The sequence below is a fragment of the Harpegnathos saltator genome, unplaced genomic scaffold (assembly GCF_003227715.2).
Source record: "Harpegnathos saltator strain DR-91 unplaced genomic scaffold, Hsal_v8.6 scaffold126, whole genome shotgun sequence".
NCBI classification, from domain to species: domain Eukaryota; kingdom Metazoa; phylum Arthropoda; class Insecta; order Hymenoptera; family Formicidae; genus Harpegnathos; species Harpegnathos saltator.
This window is the reverse complement of record NW_020229902.1, coordinates 498,833-525,254: the sequence shown is the minus strand read 5'-3', so window position 1 is coordinate 525,254 and position 26,422 is coordinate 498,833. Positions and strand designations below refer to the sequence as shown.

Genomic DNA, 26,422 nt, shown 5'->3' with positions numbered 1-26,422 from the left:
TACACGAATAACAGCATTCGGGTTACGATTTATGACAATTTCCTTGTTCCGTGTGCACGAAGGCATTGAAATTTTGTAATAGTTGTATAACGTTCTATAACGAGTGGCTGAATTAATCATAAAATACTATCTTTAAATCTCGCAACATGGCATACTTAGTGGATCCTATGTCCTACAGTTTTTCAACTTTTCCTTTGAAAATTTTATCTCTCACAATCAGTTTCTCACAATCTGGTAACGATCTTTAATATCGAATTCGAATAAGGGAAACACTATCGTATCGTGTGAGGTTCAACCAGTACAATATATAATATAAAAAAATAGCATTAACCCTAGAAAGGAACAGTTATCTGTTAATATAATAAAGATATATTTACAGTCAATTAATTTTTTTTTCTACATAATTTACAATTGCCAACTGCTAATGGCAGTGTTAACAACGCATAATAATAGTTTATATCTTTTTCCCTTTAAAACTTTATTCCAACGATTTATCGGATCGAAGAATCACACCGATATTAAATAAGATCATTGCCAATCATAATTGGTAACTGTACATATTTAACACAATGTACACAACGCTGCGATATCGTCGTATTCACTAGTTACATTTGTTAACACGTCGTAACAGGTCGAATCAGTTAATTATGGTGGAAGTATATTTAACAACGATAGTCGATTTAGAGCTACTTTTAGAAGAGAATTTCTTTTTCTCACATTGTTTATATAGATACTGATGCTAATGATACTTGTTCCAAAATCATCAGACCGACACGTTTAACGGAGGGTCTCAAAGAGAAGGATAACGTAATAAAAACATATAGCGTTAAATGTCAAACTTGTCTCACTGAAACAGCGGAATAAAAGCAATTTGAAATAACTTTTGAAAAGGCATTGATCCTCATATCTGTCCTCATTTCTTTAGATTCTTTGAATCATTGGATTTTCCCTTGACATTTTACAATCGGTCTTTCTCAACTTTGACAGCAGTAGCTACACGCTTTCATAATTAATACGTGGTAAATGACACAATTATGAACTAATGTGCCGAAAATACACAATAATAATAATAATAATAATAATAATAATAATAATAATAACTAAGACCTAAAAAATAACGTGGACATACAATGAATACGATATTTCAATAAGTTGTATTACATAGCTCGCGCGTAGCTTCTTATGTGTGTAATTATACATACTACACGGATTAAAAGTAGCTGTTTTTATGCATGTTACATCCATTCACTCCATTCAAATTGCTATCTGGGCGTCTATTCTGAGGTATGTGGTTACTAAAAATGTAAAAGTATAAAAACTTAATACAGAGATATGAAGAGGTAGTCATTCGTGTCTGAGTTAAATAAAAATAATCTTTTCCAAAGAGGGGAGAGGAGGGGGGGGAGGAGGAAGGGAGCGTCGTAAATGTGTAAGAATGATAAGCCTAGAGACTGTCTCCGATCGTGTTCAACATGAAGAACCGGACGATTTGAAAATTTTGGGAACATTAGCATATTCTACATCGGCGTATGTAAGTCGAACCTGACGTCAGACAGAAATCTTTACCCACGCGATAAGTACATACGATATACCCCCGATCGAATAATTTCTGCGGTGTGATAATGATAACTTGTGACAATAGAAATCATAACAGTATTATTATTCATCGCAATAATTATTACTCGTGATAACAACAACAATAATAATAATAATAATAATAATAATAATAGCAATAATAATACTCGCCACCACTCCTCTTGATTTGATTTAACACTCGATCCTTAATCTAACGTGACGTCAAAAATCTCTCGCGCTCGTCTCAATGCAAGTCACATTTACACCTAGTTAAATATATTGCGAAAATCGGTGGAAAAAGTGAAAGTAGTAAAATAGCATATTTCATTTCTTTTTGCAGCAGGTACGTGTTTGATACGTGAATAAAAACAAGAGGAGTCGCGACGGGTAACATTACCAATTTATCAGTGCGAGCAAAGATTCCTATCGTCCCATCGTCAAAGTTTAAGCTTTTGCGTCTGACACATGTATGTTGTAATTTCCGATGGCTTTGATACCACAGGCGTCGAAAAGACAACCTTCACAGCACTGAAGAATTTCTGACTATATTAGCTAAACGATATTATATTAAAAATAATATAATAATCTGTTTTAGTGAAAAATTACTACTTTCGGTCGCTATCTTAACATTCACTAAATATTTCTCTATTTAACAACAGCGCGCGAGATATAAGATTAAATTGTTATCTTATATATTTAGAATTATAATCGCTAGACAATATATAGGACCACATAAACCTTGCTCCAATGATTCTTTTATTTCTTAAACAGAAACTTTATTATGATACAACATACAATAGTAAAATATCGTAATTTGTGGTTATTCCTTTCCGCCACCTATTTGAAAAATAATAAAGAGAAATACATGATTAAGACCCTAAAATTAGTGAAGACATTAAGTAGCTAATGATTCCTCTCGAGTGTAAGCAATAGAAATATATTTATTTCGTTAAACTATACACAAAATATCGTAATTACATATTTAACATGATTCATACTTTACAACGTAATTGGAATGTGTTAACTAGTATTTACAATATAGTAGCCCTGCTTGTGTGCAAGTGTGTCAAAATGCAGATTTCATTTTTATAGGAAATTCTAAGGATGCCCAGGTGGGGGGCCGTGCAACAAACACATATGTATATCACATGCAAGTTTACTGTTCGTTCATTCAAGTATGCCCATTGAATCCCTTGCAGAAGCACGATTAAAGATCTGGAAAGTTCGGATTCTCTTTAGCAGTAGGAGTACAATATTTCGTTCGAATGAGTGAGAGCAAGGCTTCAGTGGTATGCTTAAAAATAATCGCCTCTAAGTATTAGAAAAATAGCTTTACTTATTTAGACAAAAATTGCCTGCCCTTTGACCAATATTTTGTTTTAACCACCCTTTGTACTGTTTTCAAGGCATCTTGCTTACTGTTTCCCTGCGCTTGTACCCACCAACAGGGGTGTTTCTCCACGGAGATACATCTCTAAAACTTCAACATCAAATATAGAAAATATATGTCACTGTGTTTATATATTTAGATACACTTTATATAATACATATATATGTAATATATGTAAAGTATATATACGTCTATATACTTTATTTGTATGCATAGGTATTTCTTGAACCAATGCCCCTTTACTTGGTCCGATACCTTAGCAGCGTTAGCTCTTAATAGGTACTTTGAGGTCCACTCTGTCTCCCGATTAGGGGCGCTAACAAGACTTTCGATATATTATATATGTATGTATGTATGTATGTATGTACTCGTTATGTATGCATGTATGTATTATATGTATGTGGGCATGTATCTATCTCTGTGTTGTATGTTACGTGTGCATGTTACGTGTATGTGTAGTTCGTACTATTCGATGGCAAAAGTTACCAGGAGAAACCGATTGTTGTTTCATTTCCTCTTGGCGTGAAGCATCTCCATGAGAAGTGTTTGCGTAGGTGCACCTCCGTTACAATGCTTGTGATAGAGATGGTCTTCTCCCCTACTTGCCACCACGTGAATTTCTGGTAATACTGCTAGCAGCTTGTTGAATTTATCCTACAACGGACAGATAAGAATGATTACACGTTATATCGTGTCCTCTGGTGTCTACTTTGAGCGAGGAATATACACAAAGTTGGATTTTGTAATACCGGTAGAGCTGGGTAACAATTCATCGAGTAATCCATAAGCGCCCGTTGAACCTGCTCATGCCCTTCTTGCACATGCTTCTTGTTTACTAGCCCACGAACCTCTGTGTCAAAATAAATATATACATTTACGTAGCACGACCGACACATACATAACCGAGACATGCGGCGGTATTGTGTAAATGCTGCACGTTTCGAGTTGACGCCAGATGTTTAGTTTATATCAAAGTAGGGCAGAGTGTCACAGAGAGTGTCAATTTGACGAAGAGTCACATCATCATCGATACGATCGGATCTCAAATCGCGTCGACGCAATCGTCTCTCTGAGATAATCACCGGATTCTCTTATGAACTTGTGGTTATGGTATATGTAAATGCAATACCTTTTCAGATCTTCTCGACACATAAATTTGCAAAGTTTATTACCATCTTTTGCAATTAAGCAACGCGAGATTTGTCGCGATTTCCACACACACACACACAGCTTCGACGTTTAATGTTACATCGTAGGAAAGTACGTTTCGGTCTGTGACGTGGATTTCGCGGCGTGTTTAGGAGAAATAATATATACAAATGTGCTACGGGTAAAGCTGTGTGAATCTGAACTTTACTTACCGTGATTCAGCAGCATTAGGAATTTCATGCAAACGTAATCGGAGAGGTCGAATTTTAGATCCTGAAGTTTCTTAGACAGATCGTTGAAGAGATCCGCCAAGCTAGGAACTCCAAGTAGGCCGAGGCAAAGGAGATCAAACTTTTGGCCATTGTGAAGTGTCGTCTCGTCAGGTAGGTTATTGTGTAACCTGTGATGAAGGTGGTCCAGTACTAACATATCCGACCAAGAGTGTTGCAGTAGCTTCATTTGATCGTCAACCTGATAAATTATTTGCGTGAATGTTAAGTATTATTCCAAAGGTATTTAAAACGAGGGAAAAAAAGAAGAAGAAACGAGAAATATCTATACAAAAAAAGATCTCTTTGTCAGTTATTAATCGCACGTTCGTGCAATTAGAGACATCAGATTGGACTGATATAAAAAAATAATTAAAAATTTTCATTTCGTTAACTCTCGACAGTATCTTCTTCCGCTCTCGTAATGAAAAATGCACAATGCCAACACACACACACACAACGCGCGTTCGCACGTATATAATCAATAATCTACAATTTTACAAAACATTTAAAAAGATGAGGAACGAAGCGCGTGTGTGTGTGCACGAGTAACGCGATATATGATAAGAGCGAAGCGGTGAAAATCCCGCGGCAATGTACCATATTGTCGATGAAAGGCTCAAACAAGCGACCTCGTTTCGCCCGGTATTGTCGTTGACAAACTCGCCGTGTTGAAGCAAAAATAAAAAGTTGTTACAAAACGATCGGTTAAGTATGCAATTTATAATTAACGCGGTCCTGCTTTGGGGCAACCGCCATAACCCAGAAACGTATCTTGTTATGACCTAGATATGAGGCGATGCTTGAAATCATTCAGTGATTGTGCAATGCCGCTGGTTACCTCACATCCCCGCTCATACCACGAGCAGGCCAGGCAACGAGTTATTTATCGGTAAGAACAAACTCCTCGACGAGGAGATTCTCAGCACAATCACTGTAATTACGATTACTCGTAACACGCGCGTAATCGCGTAAACCATCGCGTTGCGCCCGACGTAAATTCGCCCCAAACACGGGGGATGTGAATATAACCCGAATATCCTTTCATGTAAATTGATCAATTTCCAGAGAGAGAGAGAGAGAGAGAGAAGACAAACGAATGAAGAAAAGAGAAGCAGGGGGGAAAAGGTACAATCTCTAAATAACTCGATATAACTCGATATAACTCGCTAAAGAGAGAAAGAGAGAGAGAGAGAGAGAGAGAGAGAGAAAGAGAGAGAGAGAGAACCCTCTGCTTCGACGCACTCTAGACTAGAAATTGTGTGAAAAAGTGGCCGCGCGCGAGCGGACAGCAGAAGAGACTGCTCTCTCACCTTGAGATCCTTGAAGAATATCGAATTCCTAGCCCAGTCCACCTGCGCGAACAGATTCTGGTCGAGCACTTTGCACATTAATTCGAACAAGTCCACTTCACACTGATTGTACGTTTGATTTTGCAGTAGTGCGAAGAGGGACGCCTGCCACTCGCGGTCGTCGAGCGCCTGCACGAAGTCTCTTATCATCGGACTAGTTTTCATAGCGACGTTACTGCCGACGTTCCCAGAGCTCGCGGCACCGCCGTGGGACTGCGTGGACTGCTCGCCGAAGCTGAAGGCCTTTGTACCAGGGGTGGTGGAGTTCGCGGCCCACAACTTGTTGTCCAGGCCGGGGTTGAGGTTGTGCAGATGATTGCCGCCGCTGCCGCCGCTACCGCTGCCGCCGCCTCCGCCGCCACCGCCTCCGCCTCCGCCTCCGCCGCCGCCACCGCTGCCACCGGCGATGTTCGGTTGGGTGGACGGTGCGATTAGCTGGTGCTGACCGGCACCGTTACCGGCCTGCGTCGTCACCAATCCCGCGGCCACGGCCGCGGGTGACGGACTCGAGTCCGGCGAGGAGGTCAGACTCGAGACCTGAGGTATTTGGATCTCCTGCTTGATGTGCAGCAACGGCGTCACCGCGGACGAGTAGTTGCTCGGGTCGCCGAGGCTGCCGCGTATCGTCTGCAACGCCATTTGCCGTTGCCGCATCAGCTGCAACTTCCGCGCACGATCCCGCTTGTACATGGGCCCGAATTTGTTTCTACCGCCTCGCATCCGATCCGCCCGTACAGCTGTAACAATCGAGAAAAAGACCGTTAACTCCCGACGACCGTTTGCGCGCGATCTCTCTTCCGTCCTCCGGATTTCTATTTCAGCAAGAAACAGGCAAAAGCGCGACGCGCGCGCCTTTGCCCCACACATCTCTCGCTTTTTTCAAACGAAAATCAAGCCCGGGTGAACGTTTCTTCCCAATTTTCATTTTTGTATATGTCGTTGTACCTCACTGGGGCGTCGCCCAACACGTCGACCATCCCCCTCCCCTCCCCCCAAGGGTAAAACGAATATTCAACTTTCAAGTGTTCGAGACTGAAAGAATCTCCGAACATCAGCGGGAAGCTCTCGATGTAACAAAAAGTAAAGAAGAAGAAGGAGAAGAGGAACGATTCCGCGTATCGACCACACGGCCGATACGCGACGCGCGGAGGTAAGCAAGGATCACGGGGTCCTCTTCTCGGAGGGAAGGAACGAAACGCAATGAAACGCGGGCTCGCTCGTTGATGAAAACGCCGTCGAGCGCTCGGCGCGGCGCTCGAGAATCGAGAGAGAAACCTCGCGCGGGCGTGATCGCGCACGATCGAACGAAGCAACCTTGGGGAAGCGGTCTTCAGAGTCCGGCGTTGACGAAAGCGGAAGTCACGGCTAATCGCCAGATAAGTAGGACAAAAGCGTGAGAGTGCGCACTGCCGCTGTTCCAGCTATATGCGCGCTCTCAGCAATGAGCGCGCGCGTACGTGTATAAAGTATTATGTACGTGCACGCGCCACGCAAATCACGCCACTCACAGGAGTTGAGCATTCTCGCGTTTTCCGCACCGGCGGCGGCGGCGGCGGCGGCGGCTTCCTCGAAGCGATTCGCTAATTACGGAGCCGTAGAGCCGCGAGATCGACAGATGCTCGTCAAGTTGTCGCGCGCGGCGCTGGATTTACGCCTGTGAGCACCTTGAGAAACGCAACGCCGCGACAGCTGCTCGCGGCCGACATGGATTCTTAGGCCGCGCGCGGGCCTAAGGCCTTATCACAGGAGTGTGAATATCGCTGAAATATCGGGACTGATTTCTCTTCAACGGGTCTACACATATCTGCGAGTTTCGAAGACCAAGTAGAAGACCAAGTTCGACGGTCAAAGACGGGCAAAAGCAAAGTCCATTCATCAGTCCCAAGCCATTCGACAAGAGGACTGAGAGGCAGAGAGACGTTCGCTCGGAGATTTAATCGCCGAGAGAATCGCGCTTATAAAATCGATGCCGAAAGGTCTTGCAACTGCGAGAGCTAACGCGATGCCTGAAATTGTCTTGCTGTCTCTGTGAGAAACGGGCATTTCGCGTCCTTTTCGAGAGTTCTCCAGCAGAGCAAGACCGAGATCGTCGAGAATGCCTATCGAATCGAGTCGCAAGCTGTGCGTGTGCTGCTTGCAAGTGCACAGGTGCTGGGAAGGTGAGGGGAGAAAGATTGCGACACCTTTCGATCCGGTTATTCAAAATTTGACGAACTTCACGACTGGTGAAACTGCTCTCGGATCGTGCCGAGTCCGGCCGATTTTCGTCTGTTTCACGGCACATCGATGAGAAGAAATGTCGCAATCTTTTCCCCGCCGATTATAGAGCGGCTCGACGGTCGACCAGTCGACCAGCCAGCCAGCCAGCCAGCCAGCCAGCCAGCCAGCCAAGCAGCCAAGCAGCCGGCCGTAATCGCCAACAATGTTCGTTCGCAGAGAATGACACGGAGGATCAGGGCGTCGTAATGGTCACTCGCGTAATCCGTAATCGTCGATTACCGAGGAGAGCAGGGAGCCCTCCCTCGCGCGGGCTCGTAAGCGCGTTCTACCCTCTTTCCACTCGCCGTTGCACTTCCTGCAAGTGCGGCTTGAACGCTCGAAGAAACCACGACTGTGTGCGCACTTGCGAGTGCACGCGGTGATCAGTTTCCGAGCCTCCGTCAGGGATCGTCCTGAAATCGTACAGCATCGATAGATAAGTGGCGGCGAGAGACGCTGCTAAGCAGCGAAAGCGGAAACAAAATGATGCGGGCAAAGCGCGGTTATTTGGACGAACGAGAAGCCCCCTTTCGACACCTCCTCCTCTCACGTCGTAGGCGCGGGATCGCGCCGCGGCTGGCGCGGCGCACCGACGTCGCATCTCGCGCGCAAAATAACTCCGGGCTCTCGAAATGCGATCGCGTTTTAAGCTCGCTTCTAGAATAGGTGCCATCAAACGTCTATTAGCATGAGAACACCGGCCGCGTCGAGAGCGACGAAGCTGCGCGCTCTCGGCCCGCGTGTGTCCCACAATGTCGGGACTGTCGACAGAGAGCCCCTCGTCGGTCTTAACTCGCACGCGCGCGCGCGCGCGCGCGAGAGAGAGAGAGAGAGAGATAGAGAGACGCTAGAGACCTAAAAAGCGAAAACGCCCGCTAACCTTCGCGAAAGCGCGGGACGCGTCTATGATAATCCCCCGCCCCGGTGTCTGCTCGCGGCGCGCGACCTCGATATTAAATCCCGGCTCCGCTAGGTCGGAGTCCTCCATAGGCAGATTGCCCCTGACGACATCGCGCAAATCTAATAAGCCACCGCCGCCGCGAGCGGTCGTCTCGCTACCTAAAAAGCTCCCGCCGTCGACAATCTCTCGAGCTCGCTCTGCTGGCGCGCGTCCAAGAGGACACACACAGCTGGCTCTCGCTCGGCCGCTATGCGCGCGCTATCGAAACGCGCTGGCGGCAGGCAAAAAGGCGACGGCGTCGCGACGCCCACCCTCCTCCTCATACAGAGAGCGAGCGAGCAAGCGAACGCGAACGCGAACGAATGAACGAACGAGTGAGCGAGCGAATGAACGAGCGACCCAAGCGAGAAGGTCGCTTGCGAACGCTCGTAGCCTCTGAACTCTCGCGGCGAAGCAGCGGGCGCGCGCGCGCGTTCGGCGAAAACGGCGGCGTTGCCTATTTTCGTATACGCGGTGTGCTCGCCGTCGTATAAAACGGCGGAACGTGCGAGCGAGCGCGAGCGCGCTCGTTGAAAGTGAAAGGAGGTTGAATCGCTCTTACCCGTCCACTTCTGCCTGCCTGCCTGCCTGCCTGCCAGTTTGCCGGCCGGCCTGCCTGGCCTGCCTGCCTGCCTGCCTGCCTATTTGCCTGCCTACCTGCCTGCGTCGCCCCACGTCGACATCTCTCTTCTCCTCTTTCCCTCCCTCCATTTCTACTGCCCCCGACCTCACAACCGCGCGTAAACCTCAATCCGCTCCATATTGCCGCCTCCGCGCCACCCTGTATATATGCGTCTCTCTCTCTCTCTCTCTCTTTCTCTCCCCCCTCTCTCTCTTTCCCTCTGTCGAGCTGCCGCGAGAGTCGACTCCGCTGCTACATCGATACCGCGGCGGAATCGAATACGCGCGACGCCATACGATCATCTTGTTGCGGGTTCACGCGAATTCGTTTCGGCCCCGGCGCGGCGCGGTGTAGCGCCGAAGTGCGCGCCGCTCGTGTGTATGTACACGTTCCTTTTTCAGCCCACGATGGTGATGGCGATTTCGTGACGCGGACTCGGGCCCGTTCGTGACGCGACACGGATCTCTACGTATGGATCTCTGTGCCTTCGACCCCGCGAGCTGTAGTCTCCTTCCCCTCCGCCTCCGGCCCTCCCCCTCCCCCTCCGTCGTTGCCTGCGTTGAAGAAGAAAAATTGCAGAAGCCCGGCACACACAACACGCCACTTTGATCCTTCCGCGTACAATTATCCGGGCCGCTCATCCGATCCTCCTTAGATATCCGTATTGCTCGTGTGAGGACCCTTTGGACTTTAATATCATTGTCAACGAGCGAGGCTGTGAGTAATTGGCAATTAGCAACGTTCCCCTGTGTGCATTTAGCTGAATTTCTTAACGGCAAACGTCGACAAGATATATCGCGTCGCGGGCGAATACATTTTATCGCGACGAGCCAGCAGGCTTTATGCGGGCGAGAACGAAATGGCGGGAAGAGATTAGCGTACGCGAGCGAGAGAGAGAGAGAGAGAGAGAGAGAGGGGGGGGGAGAGACTCCGAGAGGAGTGTTAATCGGTAATTTTTTTCAATTGCGGTCTTGTCCCTATTCCACGAAGATATCGCGAAAGCGATCCGAACGAATGAAAAACAATCGCTGTACAGCTCTCTCTCTCTCTCTCTCTCTCTCTCTCTCTCTCTCTCTCTCTCTCTCTCTCTCTCTCTCTCTCTCTCTCTCTCACAGTCCCTACTGTCACGTTCGGCATGTACGGTCCCTTGTTCCGTCTCCACCCTCTGCCCGGCCGGCTATAACACCAGCAGCAGCACCAAGTTTGAAGGGGTTAAATCGCGCAAACGCCCGAGATTCAGCGACGACTCCTGCGTGCCGCTCGCCATTCGGTGGCCACCGAGTGGGTGGCAACGTTTCGCGTGGGCGGCGTGCCCTAACGTATCGATATATGGCACGATTCGATCGGGCGATCGTCGAATATGCACGCCGAACCGTGACACTGATGGAATTTACGTCCGAACTGCCGGTCATTGAGCGAACTGCAGGGATTGGCACGACTGCAGCACGCAACAACGACGCGCAACGTTTGTTCTCTCTCTTTGTATCGCGTCCGCATGGTGTCCGGAAGTTTACGAAGAGGGGAAACTCCGCGCGAAACTCTCTCGCGGTGGGTGATTTACTTTTTTCTTATTTCGTGCGCGTGCGCAAGGAAGGGAGAGAGAGAGAGAGAGTGTGTTTCTTGTGCAAAACAGCTCAGAGATGTCGCATGCTCGTCGATTCTCGATCAGCGATCACAAAAGTGCCGCTTTTCCGGCGGGGAAGTCGCCGTTGCGCAACTTTGCAGCGCACACGCCCACCGGAAAAGTTTCATTTTCGCGGAATTACGCAGATACCTGCCGCGCCAACTTCCACCCTGCCCTCCCGAGTCTGGTTTGCGTGAAAGGAAAGAAAAAAAAAAAAAAAAAAAAAAATGGGAGAATCGAGCGTACGAAAAGATCCGGCCGGATTCAGAAACTATTCACGAACAAACGGCGCAGCTCTTCGTTATCGCGGCTAATAGGAAAAAAAGAAGAAAAAAAAAAACTGCAGCGCGCGTTCGCCGAGAGCGTGCGAGCGGAGTGTTCGACGCGACGGCGCGCGCGGATAATAAACAATAGAGCCAGATAGTGGCGCAATGGTAAGAGAGAATACTTTGTTATTAAAACTAGCAGGGGCTCATCTCTCTCGCTTCATTGGCTTCTCTCTCTCTCTCTCTCTCTCTCTCTCTCTCTCTCTCTCTCTCTCTCTCTCTCTCTCTCTCTCTCTCTCTCTCTCTCTCTCTCTCTGTCTCACCTCTCGCTCTATATACGTACACGTAACAGATAACATCGGCGACGGAGTATCCGCGGGGACTATTTACATCGCCCATTCAGGTATATCCTTAAGGCTGTTTGCGTGAAACGCAAACGTTCGGCCCGACCGCGAGAGAGCCGCCGCGCTGCGCGCACACACACCGGAGCTGGTGCGCGCGGCGCGAACCTTCCAAAGAATGCGATCTACATCCGGTTTGCGCCTAGGTTCGCGCGCGTTGATAAGCGGCGCGCCGCCGTCGCCGTCGCCGTCGGCAGTCCCGGAGCGGCGTCCAAGTCTCGCGGGGCGTGCGGGCGAGTTTGCGCGAGCACGCGCTCGCAAAAGAAAGGGAAACCCGCCGCCACCGCTCCTTACGGCGAATCTCTCTGTGGTCCACCACACAACACCGCGCGCGCGGTGAGGCCCCAACATACACACACACACAGAGACAGACACACACAATGTATATGACGTCAGATTCTCCCCGTAGAAATTAACGAGCGGCCACGTGACCGCGCTCGCCCACGGTCGGGCCAATCGCGCAGCTCGGGGATCCCGCCGTGACACGCACTCGGCCGCGACGCGACGTTAAGCCAAGTCGTCCCGCGCGCGCGCTCGCATTGCGAAAGAGCGCGAAAAAAAGAGGCACGCTAGCTAGCGACGCAAGCCGAGAGCAAGATCCGTCGGAAATACACCGCGCGGCGAACAAAGAGGGCGGCGACGCGGCGCGGCACATCGAGCGAACGAGCGAGCGGACGGAGCGAGCGAGCGAGCGAGTGAGTGTAAAAATGAGCGCCATTTTTATTGCTATCTCAACTTTCCGAACGAAGAAACTTGAGATGGAACAGCCGACCGACGGCGACGGCGACGACAACATCCTGATACGCTATACGGGATAAAAGACTCCGCCGGAAGCTCGATACCGTTGCTAATGACTCGGTCCAGTTGTCGGCGGTGGTCATACTCGCGATACCATCGGCATAACATCGGCAAAAGTACAGAAGGCGAAAAGCGCGCGGCGCAATGCAGAAATGGCGGCACGATCGCGCCTCGCCGTCGGTCGACGAATCGTATAGAAATTCGAAACGCGGCCGGCCGTCGCGTCGCCTCATAGCGCGGCGCGGCGCGGCGCGACGACGCATGCGCACCTGTCCCTAGACATTTCAATTAACAATTCGTTCATAGAACGACGTTAGCCGTTATCGCGTCGCCGTCGAAATTACGACGGCGTTTACGTAACCAACGTAACGGGACGAGCGCGCGCGAGCGAAATTCGCATCCGCGCGCGCGCGCTTGGCGACTCGGCGTCGCCAAGCGCGAGCGCAAGCCGAGAAAGAAGTAAAAGCTTCGGCGAAAAGAAGACGATGAGGCTTCGGCTCAACGATGGATTACACAATCCCCGTCTCAACCTAACCTTTCTACCCCACCACCGGTCGCCGCGAGCGCGCCCGCGCGCGCCAAGAGGTAGGAGTCGAACAAGCGGGCGGGCGGGCGGACGAACGGACGGACGGATGGACGGGCGCACAGGTATAAGTACCGTCTCTTGCATCATAATACAATAATTATGAAATTCGTGAGTTTCTAAACGAAGGCGCACGGTTTCCGTTATTCCGCGCTGCATGAGTTCCCAGGGTGACCGGCGTCCTGCTTAGTGAGAGAGGACACGCTCTCCTCTCTTTCTCTCCGACTATTTCTTTCTTCAACTTTCTCTCTCTCTCTCTCTCTCTCTCTCTCTCTCTCCCTCTCTCCCTCACCGAAGGTATTCTCGCGGTCGTTCTCGCGCGCATTTACGAAATTCACTCCCTTCTTTCTCGTACTCTCACAGTTTTATATACGCGTGACACACGAGTGAAAGGTTGAGACAGCCGCTCTTTGCTCCCTTTCCCTTGTCTGTTTCCGTTTCGCTTTGCGTTATTACAGCTTCGGAGCTTTGAATAAGAAATCATCGTTAATAGCGGCTACGTGGCTCTACCTGCCGCGGTAGTTCATTTTAACGATACTCGAACGAGAACGCGATGTACGTACTTACAAGCGTTGAAAGTGATTCAAGAAGTGGACAACGAGGAATAATAATATGAATGCTCTAGTTTTTTTCCGCGCTCTCTCCCCGGGGAGTCGTTCCCTCATTCTTTCCGTTCGTGTTCCTAAATTTGTATCTGCAAAAGTTACGGAGACAAAGAGACAGAGAAATACAAAACTCTCACTTGTCGCACTTGGGAAAATAAGTCTTTGCAGAAACTGTTCTTTTTCCTTTTTGCGGTTATTCGTTACGGACTGTAGCAATAACGTGAAAACTTACCGAAATATCTTTCGACGGGTCTATTTAAACAGCAATTTTCCCACATAATAAACAAAGGTAGAGTCGTAAATTGTGCATGTCCCTTTGACTTTTCAGACAATTTTGTCTCAGAATGCGAGAGAAAGTCTTCAGGTAAGCGAAAGAGGGTCACGGAAAAAATACAACAATCAGTGAAGAAGAAAAAATCCGTCTTCTAGTTGTTTTACGTGATGGTGGAACGTTTAGAACGATTTGTTTCCACCTCGATTACAAAAGAAAGAAAGTAGAACATTTAATTACCAAAACTATTTATTAGTAATTCAGTTTGAAATATCTTTCTTTAAAAGAAAAGAAAAAAAAAAAACTTCCGTCTTTTTCGGATAAGGAAGATTCCAAGATTTCTCCCGTAACACAGAAACTAAATTTTTCGCCAATAGCTTCAAACTATTGCATTTATCAGAAATGAGGATGTATTTGCGATACAACTATTGAGCGCCGACATCATCTAGCGAGAAAAACATAAAAACAGCTATGCGTATGTGTGTTCTCTCTCTCTCTCTCTGGTATAAATAAATAATTTCTAATACACCGCGTGGAGAAAAGAAAATTAAATGAAAGAATGACGTTGAAATTGAAGCAAACAAGCGATCGCGCAATATTCGCGCGCAATCGCGTTGTTGGTGACCTTGAACGTGAATGGGTTGCATGACCTTGAATACAGAAATGTAGAAGATATTCGCGACTCTCGGTGATGAAAAAGGACCGTTTTTGCGTTCATCAAACTGGTTTGGATGCGCCGCGAGCGGCCGTTCGTTTCGCGCAAGGTGCGAAATACACGTAGTTATAAATAAAAGGCCGGTGCACCTATTTCTCATCCGATATGCGAAATTGGCGGCGGCACGGTTTTTCATGCGTTCGCCGCCGACCCGCCGAATACTCGACGCGGCGACGCCGCGTGCGTAAACTCGTTCCTTCAACCCTCCCGTGTGTGCTTATTAACATTCATTAAGGCTCGTCGCTCTTTCAAAGCGCCCTATGTGCTCTCGCGAGACACAGCACCTCTTCACGGCAAAAAATTAATGAAGCGCGCGTAATTTAGTCCGGGCGCTCCTCTGGAGCGCCTAAATTTTCATCGGTCCACGAAAAGTTTTATAAATAAGTCGAATTTTAGTAGGACGCTCCCCCCCCCCCGTCGGAAAGCGCGCCGAGAGAGAGAGACTTTCTCCGTGGGAAACGAGAGAGTGCTCTATGCACGCTTACGTTTTTTCTAATCGCGGTAAAAAGAAGATAAAAAAAAAGAGGGGGAGGGGAAGAGAACCCCCCTCTAATTTCATCAGCGTCATTACCGCCAACGTCTCGGCCGTCTAATAGAAACCGCCGCCGAAACGGGGGCCGGGCCGAAAGGCTTTCACGCGTGCGTTACGTGAACGCGACAGCGTTCTACGTCAAATTTCTAGATCCCACTTGCGCAACAGAGGATCGTGCGACGAAACATACCGGGCCTAAACTCGCTGACATTCGTAAGAGAGACAAGTATGTCTTTGTTCGCGTAGAATGGGTCCCCGCAGATCTCTCTCTCTCTCTCGTCGTGCGAGCGAAGCTCGAACTGGTCGAAGAAGAAGAAGAAAACGCGGGGCGACGAGCGGAGAGGAAAATTTCAATTTTACCGACGAAAGTCGTCCTTTCGCTCCTTCCTCCGCGCGAGTTTATCAATCATGCGGAATACATTACGGGCAAACCGTTTCCGTTTCCAGATAAGGCGCTTCATTGCGTCGTAAAAAAAAAAAAAAAAAGAAGAGGGAAAGAAAATATAATTTTATCGACTCGCTTCTGCCGAGTTCGGGAGACAGACGAGCGCGTGTCCTCGTGAGTCGAACATTACACGTCGGATGCGGTAACTGATAACAGTCTTCGCAGAACGTGGAAACAGGGTCGAAGAAGACGTTATCGCGCTAATAAACGCATCGCGGCGATCGGCGACGATCGGCGAATCTTCGTCACGTGAAATTGCTATCGTTTTATTCAATCGAGCAGCCGATTGATCTAGGAAAAGACGCGCTTAATCTTATCGCTATTATTTCTATCCGCGACATTATTCCTCCACTCTACCTTGCACTACGGGGATCGCGATATTATACAAAAGAGAGACGTCGAAAGAGATAATTTGACATCTCGCGGGATCTCACATCTCACTACTGTAAAATTCCATCCGACACACACACACACACACACACGCGCGTGCGCTCAAGCACGCTTGAGCTTTTGCGAAATTACGGTCTATCGCCGTTAGTTCGAGGATAATTCCGATAAGACGAGTCCATCGACACGCGACGACGCTTTCTTACCGTCGTCATCGGTTGACGTAAGATTTTTTACACGCGAGCTTATTTTGCATTTCGATGGCGCAGATACAACACCGAATTGGACGTGAATCGTGACGTTACAGCACGCTCGTAACGAGTGGCTGTTAGATACCGAACGGAGATACAACACAAGTAGTCTGCTGTTTGATGAGCCGGGCATTAAGACACGTGAACGTTATCGAAAACGTGCTCGTCGTTCGCACACTCAGAGATAGCTTGGAGAATTCGGGCATTCTATTGTATTTCCTCGTGCAACGCTGTTCGTTGTGCCTACCTTTGCCCCTCTCTCTTCCGCCCCCCCGCCCCCGAGTCTCTCTCTTTCTCTATTGTGCTCTCGATTAATGACTCGGATTATTTTTATCTTACAAAGCTGTCAGGGGTCACCGCCACTCGCGTTCGTCATTTGGAGCAGATTCACTTGGAGCAAAAATCACTGATAAGCCATTCGGCGGTAGTTTCATGTCCCGTGTCGGCCGTCTCCGTGCATATATACAGGGTGTCCGCCGAAAGTACAACATACAAAGCTCTCGTGATCGATCAGATCAAACTGAGTGAAAAGAGTCCTGTACCCGAAAAACCCCGAAAAATCAAATTGTAAATTATCGATTGGAGAATACTTGTGGAAGTGTGTAGATTGCGCGTGCGATTACACGGCAAACTTCTTCGGCGAATAACTCACGGAGTTTCACGGGGGTGGGGTCTTTTGCAACATGACGGAAGGGGAATGTTTACTTCAATCGAACGTGCGGCGTTATGTGTCGTCGGACACTCTGCGTACGCGCTCTCTCGCATTCCTAACAAGCCCGACAGCGGAAACTTTTCATTCGCCGGCTATCTAGCGAAAATAAAACAGCTTTGTCATCGGAACGAAAATAGATAAGTTCATTTGCTTTTAACCGTGCGCGCGCCATCGGGCATTGTTCGCACCTGAAAGCTCCGAGCGTCGGAGGAGCGAGCGCGCGCTGCTTCAAACGTTCTCTCTCCCGCCGCCGCACAGCGGGGCCAGATGTGACATTCTTTGGCTGAAAATTCTCCAGAGATTTTCTGAATTTCCAACCGACCATCGACACCCAATGTGAATGAGGAGGTCGTCCCTGAATAAATCCCGAAGAGATCTGTCTTGCCAAAATTGAAAAAGAAATTTTCTTCTCCAATTACTAGCCCCGAAAGAGGAAAAATTATCGTTAAACGCGAGAAACTCGTGAAATACTCATTGTTCGACACTTCTTGTTTCTATCTAATAGCGTATTCAGCGGATTGAAATTGTGAAACCGATCCAACAAACACCTCGAGATTTATCGAGATCTTGAACCAGAAACCCCCATTGAAGCCAAAAGTCATATGCCCAAGATACAAAAACATTAAATATAGACCCGTTAAGCAGAGCAAAACCGAGGGATTTTGAATCTTAAGCCCATCAATCTAGGAATCTATCGATCCGAGAGAACCTTTTAGCTGAGCTGATGAGAGCTTTGAAATCCCGAGTTTTTTAAAAGGCGATTATAAATTCTGGAGTCTCGCATTTAGTATATCAGTACAATTAGAGTAGAGGCTCGAGCCCAAGACACTGTACTTCGAACGATAAACTTTTAAGACAAACCCCTAAACCCACGAACCCTGAAGCGATAATTTTTTCAAAATCTCGGCTGGACACAGATCTCTTTGGAATTTATTCAGGATCAACCCCTCATATCCATCCATTGGCGTCGATGATCGTTTGGAAATTCAGGTCTCTAGAGAATTTTGAAGCAAAAAATGTCACCTGGTCCCACTGCGGCGCCGCCTCTGACGACAACCTCTGACATCAACGCGCACAGCAGAAGCGTGACAACACATCGGAATACATCGAAACCAAATTACTTGCAAATGCATTACGTTACGCGCGCGCCCAATCGTGTACGACGTTCAGTCGACAGCATAAAGACCACACACGCGCGCGCGCTCTCTCGCACGACATTTACATTAATTAAAGACAGACAGATAATTAGGAGCGCCGGACGGCCGCGCGTTTCTGATAAGTAGACGAGAAGGTTTATTCAGCGGCGAATACGGAACGAGAACGCGCGTACGTTGATTTTATCGGCTCGCAGATAATTAACTTCACGTTTACAAATCTCGGCCGAAGAGCGGGAGCACGTACCCGGCCGCTCGTTGGCGGGGAGCGGCTGTTAATTCTCACGTGGCGAGCGAATCCCGCAGCGTTGCTCGACGCGACGAGGAGCGTCGTCGACGAGAGAGAATCGCCCGCGCCGGCGAGATGACGGCCGAAGTGTGTGCTCTTTTCGACCCGCGTCGCGTCGCGTCGCGTCGCGTTCGTTCAAGGCGCGCGCAGAGCGCGGAACGACGCTCGTCGTGCCGAACGAGCCTTGTTCCCGTATTCACGCATCGTTGCGAACGACAAGTTTGCCGCGGATCTGTGACAGGTGTTGTTATCTGCGCGATTACGACAAGCAAGCGCGTTCGCCCGCTCTTTTCGCACCTCGCGCGCAACGCTGGTCTCTAATTCTGCTGTTATCGTCGACGCTCGAGCGAGGGAGAGACTCTCTATCTCTATCTCTATCTCTCTCTCTCTCTCTGCCCGTGTTTCTTTTCGTCAGCTTTCAAAATCACGACGATTAATCACCGCTCTCGACGGACCCGTCGACTTCAGTCTGCGTTATTAGCTCCGCAAAGCCCGACGCGAGCGACTTCCGGCTAGGAATGCGCAACGATAAGTCGATAATATCGATATATCGAGAGAGACAAATATTCGTAGAATATTTGTCGATATTTTTTGTCTCCCATAAAATCGATATATCGATATGAGTTTTACTGATATTTCGTATTTTTCAGTTGCAGCTCTGGGGGCCTATATTACGGTTCTACGACCGACATGAAAATTATGAGAAAGTGAGTGAATTTACTGGAATATATATGTTATGTAATTGGTCGGTTTCTAATAAATTCGCTCATTCTTATCATTTTCACCTCAATCGTCGTTGAATCGTCGCAATAGATCTCCTGCTCCATGTATGCGGTGATCTCCGGCAAACGACTGCGGTTTATTATATATTTTCTAATAAGAACATGACAATAAATTATATGAAGATAAGCATTTTTAAGAGATCTTTTTAAATTTTTCCTGTATACCCTTTATACGCATACCCCTATATGCATACGTTTTTTCATATAAATATCGATATTTTTCAAAATTATCGATATTATCATTATCGATGGTTCTGAATGACGATAATATCATCGTCATCGATATTTTGAGAAATCGTTGCATCCCTACTTCCGGCGAGAATACGAGTTCCTCGTGAATGTCAAAAGATCGACGACGGAGGGAATTCTCCTGAGAGTCCGGGGCGCGCAGAAACGACGATTGCGAATGATCAGAGAGAGAGAGAGAGAGAGAGAGAGAGAGAGAGAGAGAGAGAGAGAGAGAGAGAGAGAAAGAGAGAGAGAGAGAGAGAGGCAGTCGAATGGCAATTCTCACGGCGTTCGCCGCGATCGTACGTGCGCGAGAAATTCGCAGCGTCCACCGGCTGGTGCGACACGTTATCGCTTAAGAACGAGCCCGATTATCGAGTTCCTGATCTTGATGGTTATCGCGCAAAATCGCGTTCATTCCTCTCAACTTTATTACGTTATCGCGCCCAGTGACGGAGAGGAGGAGAAGGAGGAGGAGACAGCGCCGCCGTTGTCGCCTCTCGCTAGGTGGCGTCATCACCAAGACTTTTTCCGTTATCGATGCGATTTTCGTCAGTCTGTATTTTTTCCTTCTCCGCGCGTTTTTAAAGGCACGCGCGCTCGCGATATCGCAGGCGCAGGTAAGAAACCGCTTCCTTTCGTAAACACTCGCAAGCACTCTGGAAACTTTCCGCGTTAAGCAATCTCCCGTTGCCGTTGCTGTCGTAGGAACGCCGCCGCCGTGGAAAACGGCGTGCAAAGGCGGCTATTGCGACAGAGCCTGTTTCGAGATTCGCTTAATCGTTGGGCCTTGAGGGCCTAGACCCAGTTACTCGGATTGCATTAGATGCTACGGCTAAACCGTGTTCCTTTACCGACGAGCCTACGGCGCGCGCGTTTTTCAGAACACGCAGGACGGCGCGGCGGCGTATCGCGGCGCGCGCGGGGTGCATTTAACTCCATTTGATCACGCCCGATCGATCCTCATTCCGTCCCTGCGGCATTAACCCGCGTATCCCCCCCCCCCCACACACACGATTCCCGCTTATTTCTCAATCATCGAAACGCGCAAAAAGTAACGTTGTGACGAATAATTCAGCACGCGACGATAAATGGTAGCCACGAAAAGTTACGCGGCGCATTTTCTCTCGCACGGCGGTTCCTCCCGTGCGCGCAGGCGCAGCGATTTTTCTCTATTTTACACTTTGCATCGCGTATCGCGTAGATATGACGCATACGCGTGTGTCGTGCGTATTCACGCCGAGTGGCGTTATCGCATAATTGAACCAAGTAATAACCAAGTAAGAACCAAGCAATAAAAGTGGTCCTTTTGGAAAAGCCACGAAAACCTATCCTCTCTCCATCGTCCATCCCATGTCATCACACATAGAGAAACAACCGCGCGAATTGTACAACTCGAGAGAGAGAAAGAGAGAGAGTCACCAGTTCGGCCTTTCCGCCCGCGTCATGCTCGGGAAATCAGTCGACGTGAGAAGCGGATTTAAAATGAGAAGAAAAGGCATTACCGATGCAGGAATTAAAAGCGGGTCAAACGTAAGCGCATGGATAATGGCGCGTAATTGTGTTACGCGCGGTGCCGCGCGCGCGCGCGCGGCGTGACGTAATTTCGTTTGTCCGGCGTGTAACGACCGCTGCCGAGCCGACGACGACGACGACGACGACGACGACGACGACTCGAATATCGCGAGGAAGCGGCGATATTCGCGCGATCGATTCGCGTACATAAAAGAGATACGTGCCGCCGCTCGTGCTTTGGAACACACGGCGAAAGAGAGCACGCGGTAAGACTCGGTTAATCGTTGCCACAGAGTGTGTAATAAGGTTAAGTTCGTACAAGCGTGGCGCGGAAACGCCCGAACCGCAGAGTCGACGTCGGCCGAGTAGACTCGAGCGCGACCGACGACGACGCGATTACAACAACGCGACGACGAGTCTCGAGCGCATGCGCGCGTTTGCTTGTAAACGGCCGGGTGTTCTTTTTGACGTGTGCGATTTGACGGCGCGAGCGCGCGCGCGCGCGCTCGCGCCGAGATATTCAATAAGAGATAACATAAAACTCGATAATGACGCGCCGACAGCGGACCCGTTATCGGCGGTAAGCGTGGCAGCCGCACAGGTGAAAGTAAAACTGCGCGGCGAAATGATGCGAAGACTGCGCGCGCGCGAGATGCGCGTCGCGCCGCTCGCGCGAAATTGTCGACTGACTTGCGCGCGCTTTTCGCAGCAATGTAAATTGCAGTATGTCGCGCTAATTTATGCCGGCGTCACCGTACATACATCACACATCGATTCTGCGGCTGCGCGTGTATGAATGTGTATTAATGAAGCAGCAAATTGTTTGCGTTTATCGTGTCGGCGGTTCCATCCTGCAGAAACTCGTGCCAGGATGTGTTGTCGCACTCTCGGATTGAAGATGAAGGATCGCGGATTGAAAATTGAAATTTGACCAATCGGAATAGAGCAAATCAAGACCGAAGTTCGTTGATTTGTCGAAATCTAATCTTCAATCCGTAGTGCGACACGGGGGCTTAAGCGCAGCAGTTCACTGCGAGTTCCTTATCAGTCGTACGCGAAATACGTCGCGATACATCGCGATTAACAGCGCGATCCGCCAATGACGAGCGTTATCGCACACAATTTCGAAGCAACGGTTTTGCGCAAAACGCACGAAAACAAAAACGTTTTCTCCCGATCGCCCGATGTGTCGCGCGCGCACGCGCGCGGAAACGACCGCGGCTGTGCGACTCGAGAGTCGCCTTTGCTTGGCTCTTCCGCCCGCGTCCGAGTGATACCTTTATCGTGATTCGCGAGCATCCGGCGATGGGATCTTTCCGCATGAGATATTACGCGCGAAATCGGTCCTCGATTCGCGCCTCGCGCATTTATTAATATTCACTCGGCCGAAATCTCCCCGCAGCTCGCCCGTTTTGTCGCGCTTACACACCGCGAGAATGCGAACGCCGATGTAAATACAACAATGAAACGGCGTTTCTCACGCCGGTGTCTCCGCGATGACAATAGCGCAGGAGAGAGAGAGAAAGAGAGAGAGAAAGAGAGAGAGAGAGAGAGAGAGACCGCGCGGTCTTGCGCGTAAAGACGCTTTCGGCGCGTCAATTTTTCCTCCGGTTTCAAACAATCTTCCCCGCGCTTTACATAAATTTGCATTTCCAACGTGCGTTGCGGCGTGCGACACGTGGGTCGGGCACGTTGTTTCGAGAGAGCGAGCGAGCGAGCGAGAGCGAGAGAGAGAGAGAGAGAGAGAGAGAGAGAGAGAGAGAGAGAGAGAGAGAGAGAGAGACAGAGAGACTCGAAAGTCCAGCGGACCAATTCCAAATATAGGCTCCAGCGGATAGTCCCGCTACACCGCGAGAAACGGACCGAGCGCGCAAACGAGCAATCAAGCGTCATCATCGTGAGGCCCCGGGGTGGGGCCTGTGAAAAAAAAAAAAGAAAAGAAAAGGAAGAACACGCGCGCGCGCGCGAATATCGTAACAGCGAGGGAGGACGAGAGAGCAAAGTGGCTAATAAGGAATTTATTGGAAGACCAGACTCACCCTCGAGCTTCATGCCGACGTCGAGGCATTTCTGGAAGCGACAGAAGGGACACCGTTTGCGCTGCGTCTTGTCGATGTGACAGGATCTCTCGGCGACGCACGTGTACACCTTCTTGTTCTGGACGGTGCGCTTGAAGAAGCCCTTGCAGGACTCGCAGGTGAGCAGTCCGTAGTGATAGCCGGACACTTTGTCCCCGCACACCGGACACAGCTCTTCGATGACGATGTCCTTCGTGTCGGGAAAGTCGGACGGGCACGGTATCGAGCCGGTCACGACGCCGACTCCGACCTGGCCCAAGCCAGGATGGCAGAGGGTACCGGCGCCGGCGGTCGGTACCGCGACGTTGCCGCTTCCCGCGCCACCGGCGGGACCACCGCCACCGCCGCCACCGGCGGCATTGCCCGCCGCGGGTCCACCGCCGCCTGCGGCAGTGCTTGCCCCGCTGCCGCTACCATCGCTGCCGTTGCCGGCGTAACCGCCGACGCCGCCGCTGTTGCCGCCACCACCGCCGTTACCTTCGAGACCGGTGGACGCGCCGGCTCCGTTGCTGCTTCCGGCTCCTGTTGACGAGAACAAGCACGTGTACACCTTCTTGTTGCCGCAGGCAACGTTGCTCTCGAGAGCCGAAGACGCACCGCAGATACCGTTACCGCCGTTGCCGTTGTTACTATTGCTACCACCGCCGCCGCCGCCGCCGCCGCCGCCGCCGTTACCACCACTACCACCACCACCACCACCACCACCACCGCCGCCGCCGCCGCCGCCGCTACCGCCACCGCCACCGCCGCCGCCGCCGCCACCACCGCCACCGCCACCGCCCGTAGGCGAGAACAAACACGCGTAAACTCTTTTGCTGCTGCACGGCGAACTGTTGCGTTTGAAGAAACCCTTGCAAGATTCGCACGTGAGCAGGCCGTACTGATAACCACCGGACATTTTGTCGCCGCACATCGGGCATCGCTCCTCGAGGGAGGTGGTAGAGTCGAAGAAGGCGGCCTCGAAGCCCGAGATACCGCCCTGCGACTGTGCCGGATTGTGCGCGGACAGTTGTTGCTGTTGCTGCGACTGAGGCTGCGGCTGCGAATGGCACATGGCCGACGGCGAGTTCTGCGCGCAATTGCCGTAAGGTGACGAGCCGTAGTGCGGCTGTTGCTGCTGCTGCTGCTGCTGAGGTTGCTGCGGGGGCTGCTGCCCGGCGGCGGCCTGTGGGCTGCCTTGCGGGCTCAAGTGGAACGGCGACATGTTCAGGGACATCAAGGCCGGGTGCTGCTCCATCTCCAATAACATATCACCCTTGCGCGAGTTCCGCACGACGAAGGGACGTGGTGCTCGCGTATCGGCACATGCATGAAACGACTGTGTTTACTGTGCCGTCGCCGGATACGGCCGCTGATATTGTTGTCGATGATGATTATGATGATGTTGTTGATGATGATGATGATGATGACGTTGTTGATGTTGTTGTTGATGCTGACGTCGATGTTGACGTTGACGTTATTATTGACGACGACGACGACGACGACGACGACGACGAGGACGAGGGTACTCGCACGAGAGCGGCGGCACTCGCGTTCTCCTTCGCCCTGGCGTTCGTGCGCGCTCGTCCGTATTTTCAGCACGTCGCTTCGTTTCGACGAACGTGCTGGTCGCCCGTGGTCGCTTCGCTCGCGCGACGGCTGCGGCGAGCGCCGATCGAGATCGGCGAGGACGCAGCAACGGCAGCACGTCGACTGCGTTACCGTGCCGCTACAAGCGTCCATGAAACGCGGCCTGATCGCGGCCCGACCAGCCGGCCGGTAGACGTTTCGCTGCCGTTTTCTCAATGGATCCACAACTTGGACGAGACTCCGATGAGTGAACACGTCTCTCTAAGCGACGACGACGGCGATGATGCGGATGATGATGGTGATGATGATGATGATGACGACGACGATGACGATGATGATGACGGACAAGGGCACAATCCGTCAAAGGGGGGGGCGGGCGAGACAGAGTCGTGTGTAACAGGGGGGACCACACACATGCACCACATGCACCACACGCACGCACGCACGCACGCACACACCTCGGTGCCACTCGGTGGATTATCGACCACCAGTCACGCTCTCTGGCACACGGCACACATTCGTCGAGAGACCAAGCATCGCGCACCACCGAAACGTGCACGTTTGGGACGCGCACACGTTGCAGCCGCGGGGATAGTAACAAACACGCGCCGTGCGCGACTACGTTCGAGGCATCGTCAGAGTGTCGTCGGCTGGAGGTCGCGCGCGCGGCCGACGACGTCCGGGCGAAAGTGTGAGCACTCGCCGCTGTCAAAAGCGTCGATTAGCGTTTACGGCAGGCACACCGGGCTAAACGGGTGGTATCCTTCTAGATAGCGCGAGAGAGAGAGAGAGAGAGAAAGTGGATGGTGAGAACGAGAGATCAGGAGGCAGAGAGACAGAGAGAAAGAGAGAGAGAGAGAGAGAGAGAGGAGACTCCTTTCCCCCGTCGTCCGCACTGCAATCCAACGTCGTGGTCGTCGTCGTCGTCGTCGTCGTCGTCGTCGACGAGCACAATGCCGACGGTATATATCGCGCGAATGTTTAACACGTTCGTCCGCGGAGGAAAACGCGCGCTTAGCGATCAGCGGCGGTCGTAGCGGGACAGATGTACTGACTGACGCGCGCAGCCCGCGGCGCGGTGTACGGATTGTCAACACACAACACGCGTTTCGTCGCGTCGCGTCGCGTCGCGGCGCGGCGCGTCACACGCTCAAAGCGCGCGCGACTTGCGAGAGGGAGACGCGCGCGCGGAGCGTAAGAAGACACACGACGTAAGGAGACGAGTGTACTATCGCGAGAGGGTGTGCGTGTGTGTGTATACACACACAACCACGTCTCTTTCCCGCACTGCAATCCAGATAAAGTAGCACCGGGCCGACGACGTGTCTGTCGAGCTGGCGAGGAGCGCGCGAATGCACGAGCAAACTAGCGTAGAGCGAAGCGAGAGTGGATGAGCGCGCGCGCGCGCACGCGATCGACAAGGAGCCGGCCACGTGACCTGACAGCTCGCCTATCTGCGTACGACTAGTTGTCTTCTCGGCTCGTTGCTTTCCCGAAGGGCCCGCCCCCTCCCCTCCGCTGCCCTACCGACGGCACATGGAGTAGGTAGGTAGGTAGGTAGAGACCGCCGAGGAGGCCGCCTTCGCGAGACACGGCATACGTGACGTATCGGCGCGCGCGGTGGTAACAACGTTGTCAACGACGACGACGACGACGACGAC

General features: G+C 50.5%; 2 protein-coding genes across 3 annotated transcripts in view; both read right to left on the bottom strand.

Annotated features, from left to right (window-relative positions):
* Positions 1-817: 817 nt before the first annotated feature.
* Positions 818-26,422, bottom strand: ftz-f1 (ftz transcription factor 1). Of its 2 annotated transcripts, XM_025306921.1 has the most exons (7): positions 23,790-26,422; positions 23,154-23,714; positions 5,697-6,472; positions 4,327-4,585; positions 3,715-3,815; positions 3,452-3,619; positions 818-3,055 (listed from the first exon to the last, which is right to left on the bottom strand). In XM_025306921.1, exons 1-6 carry the CDS (start codon positions 24,439-24,441, stop codon positions 3,473-3,475), a joined length of 2,496 nt encoding a protein of 831 aa, XP_025162706.1. In that variant the 5' UTR covers positions 24,442-26,422; the 3' UTR covers positions 818-3,055; positions 3,452-3,472. The 2 variants fall into 2 exon arrangements, with proteins under 2 accessions (XP_025162706.1, XP_025162703.1); XM_025306918.1 differs by having other exon boundaries at positions 818-3,619; positions 23,790-26,421.
* The window catches only part of LOC105187541 (ell-associated factor Eaf), an 84,040-nt gene continuing 82,134 nt past the window's right edge, over positions 24,517-26,422 (bottom strand). Inside the window, exon 6 of the mRNA XM_025306573.1 lies at positions 24,517-24,624. Coding sequence (XP_025162358.1) covers positions 24,517-24,624 — 108 coding nt within the window. The remainder of the gene's footprint in view (positions 24,625-26,422) is intronic.